The sequence below is a fragment of the Salmo salar genome, chromosome ssa01 (assembly GCF_905237065.1).
Source record: "Salmo salar chromosome ssa01, Ssal_v3.1, whole genome shotgun sequence".
NCBI classification, from domain to species: Eukaryota; Metazoa; Chordata; class Actinopteri; order Salmoniformes; family Salmonidae; genus Salmo; species Salmo salar.
Window position 1 is genome coordinate 154,461,827 of NC_059442.1, and position 19,689 is coordinate 154,481,515.

The 19,689-nt window shown below is 43.8% G+C and overlaps 1 protein-coding gene across 1 annotated transcript; it reads right to left on the reverse strand.

Annotated features, from left to right (window-relative positions):
* Positions 1–247: 247 nt before the first annotated feature.
* LOC106568855 (divergent protein kinase domain 1B) lies at positions 248–18,745 on the reverse strand. The gene is made up of 7 exons (XM_014139593.2): positions 17,804–18,745; positions 13,942–14,076; positions 10,395–10,502; positions 10,124–10,300; positions 2,118–2,344; positions 1,746–1,887; positions 248–1,116 (listed from the first exon to the last, which is right to left on the reverse strand). The coding sequence occupies exons 1-7, from the start codon at positions 17,870–17,872 to the stop codon at positions 673–675; spliced, it is 1,302 nt and encodes a 433-aa protein (XP_013995068.1). The 5' UTR covers positions 17,873–18,745; the 3' UTR covers positions 248–672.
* Positions 18,746–19,689: the final 944 nt, after the last annotated feature.

Here is a 19,689-nt window from a genome sequence, read left to right on the forward strand (position 1 = left end):
CATCTCATTTGACCTTGTCTGATGGACCATTCACTCACAGATAAAATAGTAGTTTTTCCACATACTGTTACATCACTCCCATATTTTCATGGCATTACACCTCTACATTGACGTTCCCTGATAGAAGTTATACACTTAATAACTACTCTTTAAAGTAGAATACTGTACAGTTAATTATCATTACATAGGCAAGGCCCTGAGAATACACCAGACAGTTTCCTCCTTCACAAAATAAAGAATCCTTCCATTAAAATAAACTGCCTTTACTTTTAAATCATAATCCATTTGATTTTCATTCATTTTCACTTTCAGTCAGTGATTTACTTGTCTGTTTTACTCAAGCTTTTGGCATGTCTTGTAACGGCCCCAAAAAAGTAGGGTAGGAGGTGAAGTTCCTCTAGGGTAAATAATAGGGTAGAGTTTGGACCTGCCTCACTCCTATGGGTAGGTCCTGGTGTTGTTGTTTTTTCCTGGTTAAGGTCGGTCTAAGAAAAAATGACAGTTGTAGTCATTAGGGCATACCGTAGCAAATTATTTTAACAGTTAATACATTTGCAGTTCTTACTGGACAACTTCGGGTTGTCCATTTGTTTCAATCCATTTTCCTTTATTTGGTGTCAAATGAATACAACCCAGGCCTACATATGGCTCCCAGCAGCTCTTCTGTGGTCCTCAGGAGTACTGTGTGTTGGAGATGGTCTTCCACAGCAGGGTCTTGAGGTTGTTGAGGACCAGCGAGTGGTGCACCTCCATCTGGCTAGCCAGGCCGCTGAGCGTCACACAGGTACGGAGCTGCTTCTCCAGGTCTATGCGGAGGTCCTGGGGTGCCCCGGACACCAGATAGTCCTGTAGCATCACACACACCTTGGCCAGGTTGGGCTGGACCACCTCTGTGTTACATTGCTTCACCAGCCGATCGCAGGTGGCAGTGCAGTCACGCCCGAAGGTGCAGTCAGCATTGGTCTCGCAGCGACGTCCCCGCAGGAAACTGCGGACCGCCATCTCGGATGCCACGCTGCGCAGGTCTGCCATCTTGCAGTCATACCGGAAGTTGTACCCCACGTGGCGCGGGCTGGCATCACACATCAGGAAGCTGCCGTAGGCCCCGTGGAACACCTGTTGTAATTTCATTTACATTACATTTGAGTCATTTAGCAGACGCTCTTATCCAGAGCGACTTACAGTAGTGAATGCATACATTCCATTTCGTGCATTTTTTGTGCTGGCTCCCCGTGGGAATCAAACCCACAACCCTGGCGTTGCACACACCATGCTGGCGTTGCAAACACCATGCTCTACCAACTGAGCCACAGGGAAGGCATTGATGGGATACAGATGTGTAGTGTATAGATCATTATAAATCAGACATCTACACTTTCTATTCCCAATGATTATAAAATTGTCTGTCCTCTGTCTAAGCTTGATATGTTTTATGTATTCACAGAGCCGCAACCTGTGGCCAAAAGGTCATATTAGCATGGGCAGTACCATTGGGCTTCCACCATTTTAATGTAGCCAACTAGGGGGAAACTTCCAATTTCATTGGCTGATCCCTCCTGGTGACCCTTTTGGAGTCATGTTCAACCAGGTCATCAGGAGGGATCAGCCAATCGTGAAGAAAATTGACTACTTTAAAATGGAGATGGCCTCAATGGCGCTGCCCATGCTGTCACAGACGCTATAATGGCACAGATACAAAGATGAGTACTCTATCTCTATGGCTCCTCCCATAATCTTATCTTTACCTCCTCTATGAACTCCAGCAGGCCGATGGTGATGCGGGCCCTCCGGGGCCATGCCGGGGCCAGCCACTGGTTCAGGCTGGAGCTCAGGGCCTCCGGGACTAATGCCTGCAGGTAGCTGGGGACCTCCAACCTATAGAGGGAGCTGTCGATTGAATGTAATATTATTTCTGGGTAAAAAAAATACATACACGAACAAGATGTGCATTTAATCCCAGAGTATATAATTTGAAACCAATGAACACCAAATCAAACCACACATTCAAGACACAAATGTTTGCAGTGGCATTTCTTGAAAATTAGGACAAAACCAATTAAAATCAGCCAGTACAGTCATTCTTTAATTAAAACCCTTATTTCCAAAGTGATCATCACCTGTGGCCCACGCGCTCAGTCACGTACAGGTCCCCGCAAAAGCCCAGCAGCTTGAGGGTATGCTCTTTCTCCTGCAGGGCTACCATCAGAAGGAACTCGTTGATCTGGAGGAGAGCCCACACAGACTTGGCTTCCGCCAGGGACACCTTGCGGTCCTTGTTGACATCGGCCAGGGTGATGACACGACCCACCAAGGTGGTGAGAGACGGCTGCTCTCCCAGGTTAGACTGCAGGGAGGACAGAAAGAAGACGAAGTGAGGAACTGATATGTACAGGTGACCGCGATGTTCAAACCTTGCAAGCGAATGTTACAGTTCTTGTACACTTAAGCAACGGCGTAAATATCAGCCAGCTAAGACTAGAAGAACTGTTTAAATATACACTTCGTGGACAGATTATTAGGTACCCATCTACACTGAAATATAAATGCAACATGCAACAATTTCAAAGATTTACTGAGTTACAGTTCATATACGGAAATAAGTCAATTGAAAAAAAAATATTCGGCCCTAATATATCGATTTCACATGACTGGAAATACAGATATGTATCTGTTGGTCACAGGTCCGTTGGGATTTGGTATTAGGATCCCCATTATCCTGGGTTCCACATAAAACATGACATAATACAGAACATTATTAGTCAAGGACTGAAATGCAGTGCATTCGGAAAGTATTCAGACCCCTTGACCTTTTCCACATTTTGTTACAGCCTTATTTTAAAATGTATAAAAATGTGTTTTTTATCTCATCAACCTACACAAAATACCCCACAATGACAAAGCAAAAACAGGTTTTTAGGAATTTTTGCAAATGTATATAAAAAGAAAAACTGATATCACATTTATTCACAAGTATTCAGACCCTTTACTCAGTATTTTGCTGAAGCCCCTTTGGCAGCGATTATAGCCTCGATTCTTCTTGGGTATGACGCTACAAACTTGGCACATCTGTATTTGTGGAGTTTCTCCCATTCTTCTCTGCAGATCTTCTCAAGCTCTGTCCGGTTTGATGGGGAGCGTTGCTGCACAGCTATTTTCAGGTCTCTCCAGAGATGTTTGGTTAGGTTCAAGTCCGGGCTTTGGCTGGGCCACTCAAGGACATTCAGAGACTTGTCCCGAAGCCACTCCTGCATTGTCTTGGCTGTGTGCTTAGGGTCGTTGTCCTGTCCCCCGTCTGAGTCTCTGAGTGCTCTAGAGAAATGTTTCATCAAGGATCTCACTGCCCTTTTTCCGTTCATATTTCCCTGGTCTCCCAGTCCCTGCTGCTGCAAAACATCCTCACAGCATGATACTACCACCCCCATACTTCATCGTAGGGATGGTGCCAAGTTTCCTCCAGATGTGATGCTTGGCATTCAGGCAAAATAATTCAGTCTTGATTTCATCAGACCAGAGAATCTAGTTTCTCATGGTCTGAGAGAGTCTTTAGTAAAAAGCACAACAGTCCGCTTGGAGTTTGCCAAAAGGCACCTTTTGGCAAACTCCAAGCGGACTGTTGTGCTTTTTACTAAAGACTGGCTTCCGTCTGGCCACTCTATCATAAAGGCCTGATTGGTGGAGTGCTGCAGAGGTGGTTGTCCTTCTGGAAGGTTCTCCCATCTCCACAGAGAAACTCTGTTGCTCTGTTAGAGTGACTATTTGGGTTCTTGGTGGTTCCAAACTTCTTTCATTTAAGAATGATGGAGGCCACTGTGTTCTTGGGGACCATTAATGCTGCAGAATTGTTTTGGTACCCTTCCCAGATCTGTGCCTGAACACAATCCTGTCTCATCGCTCTATGGACAATTCCTTCAACCTCATGGCTTGGTTTTTGTTCTGACATGCACTGTCAACTGTGGGCCCTTATATAGACAGGCGTGTGCCTTTCCAAATCATGTCCAATCAATTGAATTTACCACAGGTGGACTCCAATCAAGTTCTATAAACATCTCAAGGATGATCAATGGAAACAGGATGCATCTGAGCTCAATTTTGAGTCTTATAGCAAAGGGTCTGAATACATATGTAAATAAGCTATTTATGTTTTTATTTTTAATACATTTGCAAAAATAATTTAAAACCTGTTTTTGCTTTATCATTATGGGGTAATTTGATCCACTTTAGAATAATGCTGTAAAGCAACAAAATGTGGAAAAAGGGAAGGGGTCTGAACTTTCCGAATGCACTGTACATTTAAAACGTCACACACAGCCTACATATCAGTACATACACACAATATCTAGATATCATACATAGTACAGTGCAAATTAAACTACAAGATATATAAAAAACATTTATTTGCCGCACATTACCACACAGCTGGGCAGTAGTCCAGCTGCAAAATAAACTAGGGCCTGTAGGATCTGTCTGGTTGTCTGAGATGTCAAGAAGGCAGAGCAACAACCTATCATGGACAGACTTCTTCTCATTTTAGCAACCATTGAGTGTATGTCACAACTTCCGCCGAAGTTGGTCCCTCTCCTTGTTCGGGCGGCGTTCGGCGGTCGACGTCACCGGTCTTCTAGCCTTCGCCGATCCACTTTTCATTTTCCATTGGTTTTGTCTTGTCTTCCATTACACCTGGTTCCAATTCCATCAATTACATGTTGTGTATTTAACCCTCTGTTCCCCCCCATGTCCTTGTCCGTAATTGTTTCTTGTAGTGCTTGTGCACGGTATGATGGTTATTACCGGGTTTTGTTTAACCCATTTCATGTATTGTTCTGTTGACGGTGATTTATGTTTATTAAACGACACCGTTGTAAATCAGTTTACGCTCTCCTGCGCCTGACTTCTCTGCCACCAGTACGCGCCTCACTACAGTGTATATGTTTTGATCACGACAGCTTACTATCTAGGGTTACACCCAGCAGTTTTGTCTCCTTAACTTGCTCAATAGCCACATTATTCAATAATAGATCTAAACAAGGTTTAGAGTTGCGTGCGTGATTTGTACAAAAAATTATGCTTTTAGTTTGAGATATTTAGCACAGGCCTATTGCTAGTCACCCATTCTAAAACTGAAGCGTCTGAGTTATTTATTTTACTGCTGCAGCCGACATGTATACTGTTGAGTCATCAGCGTACATTGACACACAGGCTTTATTCAAGGTCAGTGGAAGGTCATTTGTAAAAACAGAAAACAATAATGGCCCTAGCCGGCTGCCCTACTGTAGCGTCCCTATAAGCTCACTGAAAGTCTGTCGTGAATTTGTTTTCTATAAGCTATAAAAACAGTCGCACACTCGTGTGTGTGTGTGTGTGTGTGTGTGTGTGTGTGTGTGTGTGTGTGTGTGTGTGTGTGTGTGTGTGTGTGTGTGTGTGTGTGTGTGTGTGTGTGTGTGTGTGTGTGTGTGTGTGTGTGTGTGTGTGTGTGTGTGTGTGTGTATATATATGTAGTTGAAGTCGGTAGTTTACATACACTTAGGTAGGAGTCATTAAAACTTTTCAACCACTCCACAAATTTCTTGTTAACAAACTATAGTTTTGGCAAGTCGGTTAGGACATCTGCTTTGTGCATGACACAAGTCATTTTTCCAACAATTATTTACAGACAGATTATTTCACTTATAATTCACTGTATCACAATTCCAGTGGGTCAGAAGTTTACATACCCTAAGTTGACCGTGCCTTTAAACAGCTTGGAAAATTCCAGAAAATTATGTCATGGCTACAGAAGCTTCTGATAGGCTAATTGACATAATTTGAGTCAATTGGAGGTGTACCTGTGGATGTATTTCATGGACTACCTTCTCAGTGCCTCCTTGCTTGACATCATGGGAAAATCAAAAGAAATCCGCCAAGACCTCAGAAAAAAAATTGTAGACCTCCACAAGTCTGGTTCATCCTTGGGAGCAATTTCCAACAACCTGAAGGTACCACGTTCATCTGTACAAACAATAGTACGCAAGTATAAACACCATGGGACCACGCAGCCATCATACCGCTCAGGAAGGAGACGTGTTCTGTGTCCTAGAAATGAATGTATTTTGGTGCAAAATGTGCAAATCAATCCCAGAACAACAGCAAAGGACCTTGTGATGATGCTGGAGGAAACAGGTACAAAAGTATCTATATCCACAGTAAAACGAGTCCTATATCGACATAACCTGAATGGGCTCTCTGCAAGGAAGAAGCCACTGCTCCAAAACCGCCATAAAAAGCCCAGAGTACGGTTTGCAACTGCACATGGGGACAAAGATCGTACTTTTTGGAGAAATGTCCTCTGGCCTGATGAAATAAAAATAGAACTGTTTGGCCATAATGACCATTGTTATGTTTGGAGGAAAAAGGGGAGCCAAAGAACACCATCTCAACCGTGAAGCACGGGAGTGGCAGCATCATGTTGTGGGGGTGCTTTGCTGCAGGAGGGACTGGTGCTCTTCACAAAATAGATGACATCATGAGGAGGAAAATTATGTGGATATATTGAAGCAACATCTCAAGACATCAGTCAGGAAGTTAAAGCTTGGTCGCAAATGGGTCTTCCAAATGGACAATGACCCCAAGCACACTTCCAAAGTTGTGGCAAAATGGCTTAAGGACAACAAAGTCAAGGTATTGGAGTGGCCATCACAAAGCCCTGACCTCAATCCTATAGAAAATTTGTGGGCAGAACTGAAAAAGCATGTGCGATCAAGGAGGCCTACAAACCTGACTCAGTTACACCAGCTCTGTCATGAAGAATGGGCCAAAATTCTCCCAACTTATTGTGTGAAGCTTGTGGGAGGCTACCCGAAACGTTTGACCCAAGTTAAACAATTTAAAGGCAATGCTAGCAAATACTAATGAGTGTATGTAAACTTCTGACCCACTGGGAATGTGATGAAATAAATAAAAGCTGAAATAAATCAATCTACTATTATTCTGACATTTCACATACTTAAAATAAAGTGGTGATCCTAACTGACCTAAGACAGGGGATTTTTACTAGGAAAAAAAGTCAGGAATTGTGAAAAACTGAGTTTAAATGTATTTGGCTAAGGTGCATGTAAACTTCCAACTTCAACTGTACAGTATATAGGTTGTGTGACACTTTGTTTTTATAGCTTACAGTTTATTAACCGTTAATCAGCACCTCTACACTAAATAATATTCTCTGGGTGTGTGCCAGCTCATGCTTTTTAATTTGTTTTCTGTAAAATAAACTTTGTATTTGATAAAACACAATTTCTCCCCAAAGTTTGCTAAGCACTTGTAACAGGCTGATTGGTCAGCTGTTTGAACCATTAAAGGGTGCTCTGCTATTCTTGGGTAGCGGAATGACTTTTTCCTCCCTCCATGTTTGAGGGCACACACCTTCTTCCAGGCTTAAATTGAAGATGTGGCAAACAGGAGTCACAATGTACTCTGCTACCAACCTCAGCAATTTACCTTGGTGTAACTCAAAACTACAGTGCTTGTCTTTCATTATTTGGTCCATTATGCATGAATATGAAGGTTCAGTATTAAATACTTGTTGTTTGCATGTCATACCTAAGTTTGCTAATTTTGTCAACAAAAAAGTTATTAAAGTGGTTGGCAATAAAGGATTTTGTCATGAACAAGCCATCTGCCTCAATGAAGGATAGGTTTGCTTTTTTGGAAAAAATTTCATTCAAAGTACTTTATTATCTATCTTTGTTCCATAGTATAGTTTCTTCTTTTTGTTTAGTTTAGTTATGTGATTTCTCAATTTACTGTATGTTTACCAGTCTGCTTTGTTAGTCAGACTTTTCCCTTTGCCTCATCCCTCTCAGCCATACGGTTTTCAATTCATCATCTATCCATGGGGATTTCGCAGTTCTAACAGTCAGTTTCTTGACGGGCGCATGCCTATCAGTAACCGGAAGAAGCAGTTTCATAAATGCAGCAACCGAATGTTCCTCATTAGACACATTAGACCAACAAATATTTTTCACATCTTCGACATAGGAATTATTGCTCATACACAATTTTAGGTCCACTCTTTGGAATTAGTTTTTCTAGATATGGCTGCATGATCAAAAATATATGGACACCTGCTTGTCGAACATCTAATTCCAAAATCATGGGCATTAATATGGAGTTTGTCCCCCATTTGCTGCTATAACAGCCTCCACTCTTCTGGGAAGGCTTTCCACTAGATGTTGGAACATTGCTACGGGGGCTTGCTTCCATTCGGGGGCTTGCTTCCATTCAGCCACATGAGAATTAGTGAGGTCGGGCACTGATGTTGGGCGATTAGGCCTGGCTCGCAGTCGGCGTTCCAATTCATCCCAAAGGTGTTCGATGGGGTTGAGGTCAGGGCTCTGTGCAGGCTAGTCAAGTTCTTCCACACCGACCTCGACAAACTATTTCTGTATGGGCCTCACTTTGTGCATGAGTGCATTGTCATGCTGAAACAGGAAAGGGCCTTCCCCAAACTTTTGCCGCAAAGATGGAAGCACAGAATCCTCTAGAATGCCATTGTATGGTGTTGTGTTAAGATTTCCCTTCACTGGAACTAAGGGGCCTAGGCCGAACCATGAAAAACAGCCCCAGAAAATTATTCCACCTCCACCAAACTTTACAGTTGGCACTATGCATTGGGGCAGTTAGCGTTCTCCTGGCATCCACCAAATCCAGATTTGTCCGTCGGACTGCCAGATGGCGAAGCGTGATTCATCACTCCAGAGAACACATTTCCACTGCTCACCTTGCTTTCCTGGTTGGCTGGCAAGTTTCACCATCCAATTATTTCAGCTCTACAGGAGTGCAAATTTCACCATGGCACAGACTAGCCTAGGCAGCCGATATGTTAGGAACATAGGAATTATTAGAATGTGGCAAATATTAGTCAATTATTGCATGCTGGCTTTCGCAGAATACCCGAGACATGAAACAGATAGATGGGAGGGCATACAAATGTCAGCAATTTATTAATGCGCAATTTGCCTGAATGGATAATGGTAACACTTCAACCACTACATTTTTATTAGACACTGGGTTTTCTGAAAAAGTGTTTAGGTGTGAATTCATTACATCCAGCTGTTTTTAAATCGACTCAAGATAGTTCAATGGAAATGCAACCTAACAGGCAACTGTCACATCTATTTTCTATTCAAATGTTCTACAGGTCGAGAAAAGAAAAATCACTGGACAAGTTAATGGAAACATAGCTACTGTCTGGAGGAGCAAACCATTTTCATGAATGGGGTGGTGTACCTAATAAACTGGCCACTGAGTGTATATAATGCTATTTAAAGAAGAAAAAAAATAGACAAACTGAAACAGTTCACTTTTCAGTTCAGTTAGTCGTACACACCATAATAAAAACAAGACTGTGTGGAATGATTGAAATGTGCTAGATTTCTTCCATATAACTTATTCCCTTCCCCACTCTCAGCCCATCTCTATACGGCTGAGAGTGTAGCCATTGTACTGACAATGACGTGTAGGGTTATATTTGGCATGGGGCTTCAACCCCTAACCTCTCTCTGCCTCTCCCTCCCTCCCCCTACCGCCTCCTTCCATCACACACTCTATCCTCTATCTCTATCTCCCTCCTCTCTGATTGAGGGGTTGAGTTAAATTGCATTTCAAATGTGCCTGTACTGCCTGATATCACCAAAAAACACCAGTTCCCTATAGATGGTTAGCTGACAACGTCACGAAAACGATGTGCGCTTCCATGGGGCAGATGTCATCCTGTTGTGATTCTGGATGGCCAGATTGCTAGCAAGAATGACAAGAAACTGCCATGTGGGGAATCATAAGTGGCTCGTTATTGATACTATGTTTTGACTGATTTCATGTCAATGCTAATATGGTTCAAATTCACTAGCTAGCTAACCAACAACTGTAACGATTTAATTGAAAGACAAGTGCTCATTGTACAAATGTATTTAAGTTTTCAAAAAACATTGGAGACTAAATATAGCTTCTATCTTAGCCAACCCTGTCTGTTTTGCCCCATAGTAACGCACGCCTGGGTTGTGTTGCTAAACAACCAACATGTCTATTGTGGAAAGCTCTTCTATCTAATCTAACTGTGAGGACTGACAGGAAGTGAAATGGGCAACCAGACCTTGAGAAAGCTGAGTAACATCTCTCTGAACTCATCCATGGAGGTCCCGCGGGTGGGCTTGTCGAACAGGGTCATTTCCTGTCTCAGTACAGAGTCAGGAGCACCGTCCCCCTTCAGAGGCTCTTCCAGACCACACTTTATCACCACAGGCCTGTCCTTCCACAGACCACTGTACACCTAGAACCACAGGTAAATACACATTACATAGAGACAGAGTAAATAGAGTGTGTGTGCGTGGGTATTACCTGATGTGTGTGTATGTGTTACCTACTTGGTGTGTGGAGGAGGTGGACATGCATCGCTGCAGGGTCAGGCTCCTCTCCTCACACAGGGCCTTGCAGGACGACCCTGAGATAATGCCTCTCCTGTAGTGGTCACACTGAGACAGACAGGAAACAGAAAATACATCATCACATTATCAACAGGAAGAGGATCCAAGGATCCTACAATATAGCAGGTTATGAGAACTTACAAAGCAGATTAGGTGAAATAGGTAAAGGTTAGGAAACAGGTTAGCTAAAAAAAATACAGTTTTTGTCAAATTGTCAAAGGTGAATAATTGTATCTCTTCTAGCCATTACCATCTCTCCTTCATATGTACTATGGTCTAAATCCCAGGTGGAGATACCCACCTGCATGCAAACCATAGCTTTTTTTTATACTGTAGATAACAACGGTGAGGATTTTCCAGTTTCCACACAGATGTCAACTTATTTTCACCCCCTGTGAGATGGCTTACGTGTTCATACACATGTATCGGTTATATTTAGTCCACCCAGAGCTGGGCACCATTGTTGGCACCGTGTAACGATATACCCCAACCCCAAAAAATATCTGGAAAAGACTGTTTGCAGAAGCAGAAAGGAGAAGTAAAGTCATTGCATAAATTAGCATGTGTGGGTGTGAGATTATCTTGCTTAGGAAACATCCAGGCAAAACATCCAGGCAAAACATCCAGGCAAAACATACAGGCAAAACATCCAGGCAACACGCCAGCCTGTAGCTAAATCCACTGCTCCAGTAGCTAGTGCCACAGTAAGATGAGATCCACCCAAACAGTTTCACTCTTCCAAAACAAAATTGACAAATAAAGACTATAGGCTGTGACCTCCTTCTCCACAGTATAACAGTTGCTATGGTAATATGACTTCATTTTGGCCACTTTGGTTGCGAGCCAACCAATTAAAGGCCCAGTCGTCCTTAATGTCGTACTAATGTGCAAATTAGCCTAGGGGGACACACACACACAACAATGACAACACTCTTCGCTCATTCCTTCCTTCTCTCTTTTACACTCACTCCCTCTCTCTCTCACACACACACACACTCGCCGTCCATCTATCTCCTCTCTCCATGTTCCCCCTTTCCAGACACTGTTTTCCCTGTCTTGTATGTCCTGAGACATGCTGCCTCTCCCTCTCACAGCACAAGGAAGAGTAGGGCACGATAGTACTGCCTTATTCATCACAATTTCACTATACATAGATAAAGACACCAAAACAGGACCACCTCAGTCTGGCCATTCATCTTTACCCTTCCCCTCTCTCTCTTGATCCTTTACTCCTGAATATGTATGTGCTGACTGCTGAACAACAAACACTCCCACTTCAGAGTATATATGTAATATTTCACAGGGATCTCGCCCTTGCTGCTTATATTCAACCTGAAATGTAAAATATGTGACGAGGGAAATGACTGTGCTGACGTTGTTGATCTGGGAATGATTGGTTACAGTGGGGGAAAAAGTATTTGATCGCCTGCTGATTTTGTACGTTTGCCCACTTACAAAGAAATGATCAGTCTATAATTTTAATGGTAGGTTTATTTGAACAGTGAGAGATAGAATAACAACAAAAAAATCCAGAAAAACGCATGTCAAAAATGTTATAAAATGATTTGCATTTTAATGATGGAAATAAGTATTTGACCCCTCTGCAAAATATGACTTAGTACTTGGTGGCAAAACCCTTGTTGGCAATCACAGAGGTCAGACGTTTCTTGTAGTTGGCCACCAGGTTTGCACACATCTCAGGAGGGATTTTGTACCACTCCTCTTTGCAGATCTTCCCCAAGTCATTAAGGTTTCGAGGCTGACGTTTGGCAACTCGAACCTTCAGCTCCCTCCACAGATTTTCTATGGGATTAAGGTCTGGAGACTGGCTAGGCCACTCCAGGACCTTAATGTGCTTCTTCTTGAGCCACTCCTTTTTTGCCTTGGCCATGTGTTTTGGGTCATTGTCATGCTGGAATACCCATCCACGACCCATTTTCAATGCCCTGGCTGAGGGAAGGATGTTCTCACCCAAGATTTGACGGTACATGGCCCCGTCCATCGTCCCTTTGATGCGGTGAAGTTGTCCTGTCCCCTTAGCAGAAAAACACCCCCAAAGCATGTTTCCACCTCCATGTTTGACGGTGGAGATGGTTTTCTTGGGGTCATAGGCAGCATTCCTCCTCCTACAAACACGGTGAGTTGAGTTGATGCCAAAGAGCTCCATTTTGGTCTCATCTGACCACAACACTTTCACCAGTTGTCCTCTGAATCATTCAGATGTTCATTGGCAAACTTCAGACGGGCATGTATATGTATTCTTGAGCAGGGGGACCTTGCGGGCTGCAGGATTTCAGTCCTTCACGGCGTAGTGTGTTACCAATTGTTTTCTTGGTGACTATGGTCCTAGCTGCCTTGAGATCATTGACAAGATCCTCCCGTGTAGTTCTGGGCTGATTCCTCACCGTTCTCATGATCATTGCAACTCCACGAGGTGAGATCTTGCATGGAGCCCCAGGCCGAGGGATATTGACAGTTCTTTTGTGTTTCTTCCATTTGCGAATAATCGCACCAACTGTTGTCACCTTCTCACCAAGCTGCTTGGCGAGGGTCTTGTAGCCCATTCCAGCCTTGTGTAGGTCTACAATCTTGTCCCTGACATCCTTGGAGAGCTCTTTGGTCTTGGCCATGGTGGAGAGTTTGGAATCTGATTGATTGATTGCTTCTGTGGACAGGTGTCTTTTTTACAGGTAACAAGCTGCGGTTAGGAGCACTCCCTTTAAGAGTGTGCTCCTAATCTCAGCTCGTTACCTGTATAAAAGACACCTGGGAGCCAGAAATCTTTCTGATTGAGAGGGGGTCAAATACTTATTTCCCTCATTAAAATGCAAATCAATTTATAAGATTTTTGACATGCGTTTTTCTGGATATTTTTGTTGTTATTCTGTCTCTCACTGTTCAAATAAACCTACCATTAAAATTATAGACTGATCCTTTCTTTATCAGTGGGCAAACGTACAAAATCAGCAGGGGATCAAATACTTTTTTCCCCCACTGTACTTCTCATCACTGTTTATCACAATGCTTAAGGAAACTAGAGTAGAGTCACTTCTCCTGTGGCCTGGTTATCATTAAATGGTACCCTATTCCCTATTCAGTGCACAACTTTTGGACAGAGCCTGAGGAAATAAGATGCCATTTTGGATGCAGAAACTCTGTTACATCACTGATTTCTCATCCAGTGTTACTCTTATCAGGTATTCTGTTAATTACTTTTTCCTGGTCCAAATTTGCTACTGTATTATAAGAGAAACCATCCTGCACTCAGCAGTCACTGACACAAAATACAGATTACCCTTTTTCTCATTCACTCTTTCCATCTGTCCATTTCCAGACCTTAGTGTTCTATCTTCCACCCACAGCTTGCCCACACCTGCCCCCTCCCTCCCAGTCCCTTTATATTTCCTTCCAATCCCTTACTCCCACGCTCTCTCTTTCTCCTTCCTTCGTAGGAGGTGTCAGGGTGTTCACACGGTTTCATACTTACGATGACCATGTGGCAGACGTGTCCTCGGCAGAGCTCTGAGTAGGAGGAATACTGCATGTAGAGGACCCAGCTGGCTACCAGGATCCCCAGCCAGGCCAGCAGCAGGTACTTCACCTTTAACGCCGGGAGACGACTCTACACAGGACAGGAGAAGATTACACATTGACCAAAGTCCACAGTCCTACAGAAATGTGTCTTCTGCTTTATCCCAAACAAGACACACATACTGAGGAAGAGAGGGGTTTTAGACCAGAAAGACACTGAGAAATCTAAGCAATCATTATAATATGGTCTTGTAGAAGACATTTTTATCCAAGGCGAAATACAGAACTATCAGCATGGCCATTGCGGGGAAGAAACACACAACCCTGATTTGGCCAGCAGCATGCTCTAACTCAATGACCCATTGGAACCTCTATTTATGTAAGGACAGACGCTGGAAGATGAGAAGCAAGTACAGGGAGTGAACATTTAATAAATAACTAACATGAAACAAACAAGGACAGCGTCTGAACAGGGGAAACAACAACAATAATGCTGACATGGAGATCAAACCGAGGAACAGACAGATATAGGAGGGAAAAATCAACAAAGTAATGGATTCCAGGTGAGTCCAAAGAAGCGCAGGTGCGCGTAACGATGGTGACAGGTGTGCGTAATGATGGGCAGCCTGGCGCCCTCAAGCGCCAGGCAGGAGGAGCGGGAGCAGGTGTGACAGTACCCCACCCCCTCTAGGGGCGCCACCCAGCGTCCCACCTGGGTGAGTCTGACGGGCCGGCCAAGACATGGGAGCCGGCTGAGGCATGGAAGCCTGACGAGTTGGCTGAGGCGGGGGAGCCTGACGAGCCGGATGAGGCGTGGGAGCCTGACGATCCTGCTGAGGCGTGGGATCCTGACGAGCCGGCTGAGGCGTGCTTGGGAGCCTGACGAGCCGGCTGAGGCGTGTGTGGGACCCTGACGGCTCGTCCGTGGGAGCCGGACGAGCCGGCTGAGGCGTGCATGAAAGCCTGATGATCCTGCTGAGACGTGGGAGCCTGACGAGACAGGTGAAGGGCGGGAGCCTGACAAGCCGGCTGAGGGGCGGGAGCCTGACGAGCCGGCTGAGGGGCGGGAGCCGGATGAGCCAGCTGAGGGGCAGGAGCCTGACGAGTCGGCTGAGGCGTGGGGCAGGAGCCTGACGAGTCAGCTGAGGCAGGAGCCTGCCGAGCCAACCGAGGCAAGAAAACCTCTCGAGCCATCTAAGGCCTGGAAGTCTGATGAGCCAGCTAAGGCATCCCCGGTTCCGTCGGCAACGGCACTCGGACCCGAGGTCACCAATCAAAACAAAAAAAACCAAAAAGAAACTCCCTGATGCTTCCAATATGGGTGTCAGCATTCTGTAAAGACAGACGCTGGGAGACGAGAAGCAAGTACAGGGAGTGGATATTTAATAAATATCTGACATGAAACAAACAAGTACAGCGTCTGAACAGGGGAAACATAACGACAATAATGCTGACACAGGGATCAAACCGAGGAACAGACAGATATAGGAGGGGCAATCAACAAAGTAATGGAGTCCAGGTGAGTCCAGAGAAGCGCAGATGTGCGTAACAATGGTGACAGGTGTGCGTAATGATGGGCAGTCTGGCGCCCTCCAGTGCCAGGGAGGGGGAGCGAGAGCAGGTTTGACACTTTACTGTTGGCTGTTGTGCCATATCAGAGAGGGGCATCTACAAAGTAAAATTTTTAACAGATGCCCTCTTGTTGAACTGTCTAATGTGCAAAGAAATATGCAGTCTTGCCATTCCTGGCACCTTTCTTTTACTCCTCAAACGTTCATCGAGTATAAGGTTTGGTTGTCACAAAATGGCAACCTGGTCTCAGAGCATTTTGTATTATGCTCTACGCAAACCTGAGAAACTCAATTTAGTATGTTATGTTAAGTTTCGTATGGCATGTATTAATTTGTGGATGTCCATCACCCATTTCATATGATATATTACGAATTACAATTTGTATTATATGTTACGAATTTGAAAAACGTACAATATTTTATGATTTGAAAAATGTACAATTTGTTACAAATTTGCAAAATGTAAGATATGTTACAAATTCTAGCTAGGTGGCTAACGTTACCCAGGGGTTAGGGTTAAGTTTAGGAGTTAGATAAAAGGGTTAAGGTTAGGGGAAGGGTAAGATAAAAGGGTTAAGTAACCATCTGTCTTATGTAACCATACCAAACATAATATATCATACTAAATGGAGCGTCTAGGATTTATACTGAACAAAAATACAAACGCAACATGCAACAATTTAAAAGATTTTACTGAGTTACAGTTCATATAAGGAAATCAGTCAATTTAAATTAATTAATTAGGCCCAGATATGCATCTGTTGTTCACAGATAGCTTTAAAAAACAGTATGGGCATGGATCAGAATACCAGTCAGTATCTGGTGTGATCACCATTTGCCTCATGCAGCGCGACACACCTCCTTCGCATAGAGTTGATCAGTCTGTTGATTCTGGCCTGTGGAATGTTGTCCTACTCCTCTTCAATGACTGTGCGAAGTTCATAGATATTGGCAGGAAATAGAACACGCTGTCTGTCATACATGTCGATCCAGAGCATGCCAAACCTGCTGAATGGGTGACATGTCTTGTGAGTATGCAGGCCATGGAAGAACTGGGACATTTTCAGCTTCCAAGAAGAGTGTACATACAGATCCTTGCAACATTGGGCCGTGCATTATTATACTGAAACATGAGGTGATGGCAGCCGATGAATGGCAAGACAATGGGCCTCAGGATCTTGTCATGGTATCTCTGTGCATTCAAATTGCCATCAATAAAATGCAATTGTGTTCGTTGTCTGTAGCTTATGCCTACCTATACCATAACCCCACCGCCACCATGGGGAACTCTGTACACAACATTGACGTCAGCAAACTGCTAACCCACACAATGCCATACACACGGTCTGCGGTTGTGAGGCCGGTTGAACGTTCTGCCAAATTTTCTAAAATGATGTTGAAGGCGGACTATGGTATAGAAATGAACATGCAATTCTCTGGCAACAGCTCTGGTCGACATTCCTGCAGTCAGCATGCCAATTGCACGCTACCTCAAAACTTGAGACACCTGTGGCATTGTGTTGTGTGACAAAACTGCACATTTTTCCCAGCACAAGGTGTAACGGTCATGCTGTTTAATCAGCTTCTTGATATGCCACACCTGTCAGGTGGATGGATGCTCTTGGCAAAGGAGAAATGCTCACTAACAGGGATGTAAACACATTTGTGCACAAACGTTGAGAAAAATAAGCTTTTTGTGCATATGGAACATTTCTGGGATCTTTCATTTCAGCTTATGAAACATGGGACCAACACTTTACATGTTGCGTTTATATTTTGTTCAGTGTACGTATAGAATAATATGCAATGCTCTGAGACCAGGTTGCAAATGAATATGAATAATCCCTTTTAATACATAAGTACGTGCAGAACCCATACTCTGGGGGTAATATATTGTCTCGATTTCATGCAACTTGCCAAGCCATTATTCACAGTTTCAGGGCCTTCACTACAGCCAAAACTGAAAGGCTTGTGTTTTCAAGAAATGAATACCACGGATGTATATCACTCAGATCTTTCTAACATTGATATTCAATAGCACCCCAGTGTCCACAAGGCAAATAGCCTGGTGTCAACTTTGTGCAGACAAAATAAAATCAATACAATGGTTTATTGTGTTATTACCTAATTAGAGGTCTATGGTTTAGCAATTTATTGACAAATAGAGAGAGAGAATACTCTTATTTGTAACGATCTGATGGCATATAGGGCACAAAAACGCAGCCAAATCTCAGCTAGTGGTCCCACCTGCAGCCCCTTCGACATAGGGCAAAACAGCACCAGGTGCACGAGCCTCCGTAAACCTCTGGGCATCATAAGCGATTCCGTTAGTAGAACGCGCTCGGGCTGGAACGGCAAATCACTGAACCGTATTCCCGTCGAGTCACATACATGGGACCAGCATCTCCAGTCTGAGCACACTAAACTGACGTCACCTGTTCACCCTTATGGCATTCAGTATTGTGCGCATTTATCGTTCGAGATTTGCATGTGGAGCAAAGATCCTTTATGAAAATAAAAGACAAAATCTAAACAGTCCAGGTCAGCGAGAAAGTGGGCATCGTTTCATAATCCAATTTTAAACACAAACAACGGCATTCGTTTTGCAGAGAATCATAGCCTATCCTAAGCTTTCAGCCGTCCTTGGGGAAAAATACAAAGTGTAGCTATAATCCCTTTACAACATGCACACTGACATTCTGAGCACGTTTTCAGTTGCCTAGGCGCCATCGGTTAGGCTATTAATGTTGACTGAAAAATCCTGTCCGACTCCTCCGTTTAAAAAAATACATTATTGATTACGCTACTATTCTACCCCTTCTAACTCTACGAACGAACTCTCGTAACAGCAAGAGCCAATTTATGCCTGACCAAATGTTTTTGTCGGAGCCACTAAATGGATGGTGTGACGCAATCACGGAGCATCCGGAGGAGGAACGCAGATGCCAAATTGAGCTCTGTACCACATCGCCGTACGCCTCTCAAATGTTGTAACAATGGGGAGGACTCCGTATTTGCTCCGCATTGACATGATTGGTTGACGGTAGGTGAGGGCGGGAGGTCCTGTATAAACAGAAACTCACTTCCTTGACAACTTCCTTCACAACAGCGCTGCTCAGCGCTGCCCTGACCTGACCTCTGCGGAGGCCATATCACCACAAATGCTTCACGGCCAATGCAGACTCCTGATTGACCATGTAGCGCCTTTAACAGCCAGTTTTGCAGTGACTCATGAGAGTGCTATTTTAAAAGGGCAAGTTGCAGGTCTCAAGCCACCAGTATTCTGCCAGCAGGACAAATGACAATGTCATGTTCGTATAGTAATAAGGAAACCTTTAAAATAAAAGCCCGTATTTCAAAACATTGAAATGTGGATAACTCATTCAAAAGATATTGCATTTTTATCAATTGCCACTTGTATTGTGCCAACAAGAAAAGGCAATAAGTAATTTAAGAGAAAAATACATATGTTTTTAGAAACTTGTTCTACCTGTCTCAGCTAAAGTGGTGTGGAAAATACTCAGTAGGGTCTCTACTAACCTAATATTTGTAGTTTTGGAGGTGGACTGTGTAGTACATATCCAGCAGCACTTCATTCTCCACCCCCTTCAAAACTCCACCCCCTTCATTCTCCACCCTCCATAGCCCCCAATGCAATACACTGTAATAGACTATACATTGGAAACATCACTGATACATCACTTGGGCCAAGCTTCCTGCCATCCAGGACCTCTATATCAAGCGGTTTCAGAGGAAGGCCCTAAAAATTGTCAGACTCCAGCCACCGTGGTCATAGACTGTTCTCTCTGCTACCGCACGGCAAGAGGTACCGGAACGCCAAGTCGAGGTCCAAAAGGCTTCTTAACAGCTTCTACCCCCAAGCCATAAGACTCCTGAACAGCTAATCAAAGGGCTACCCAGACCCCTCTTTTACGCTGCTGCTACTCTTTGTTTATAATCTAGGCATAGTCACTTCAACTCTACCTACATGGACATATTACCTCGACTAACTGGTGCCCCCGCACACTGACTCTGTACTGGTACCCCCTGTATATAGCCTGACTTGTTATTTACTGCTGCTGTTTAATTATTTGTTACTTTTATTTTTTTTAATTACCGAACACTTAAAAAAA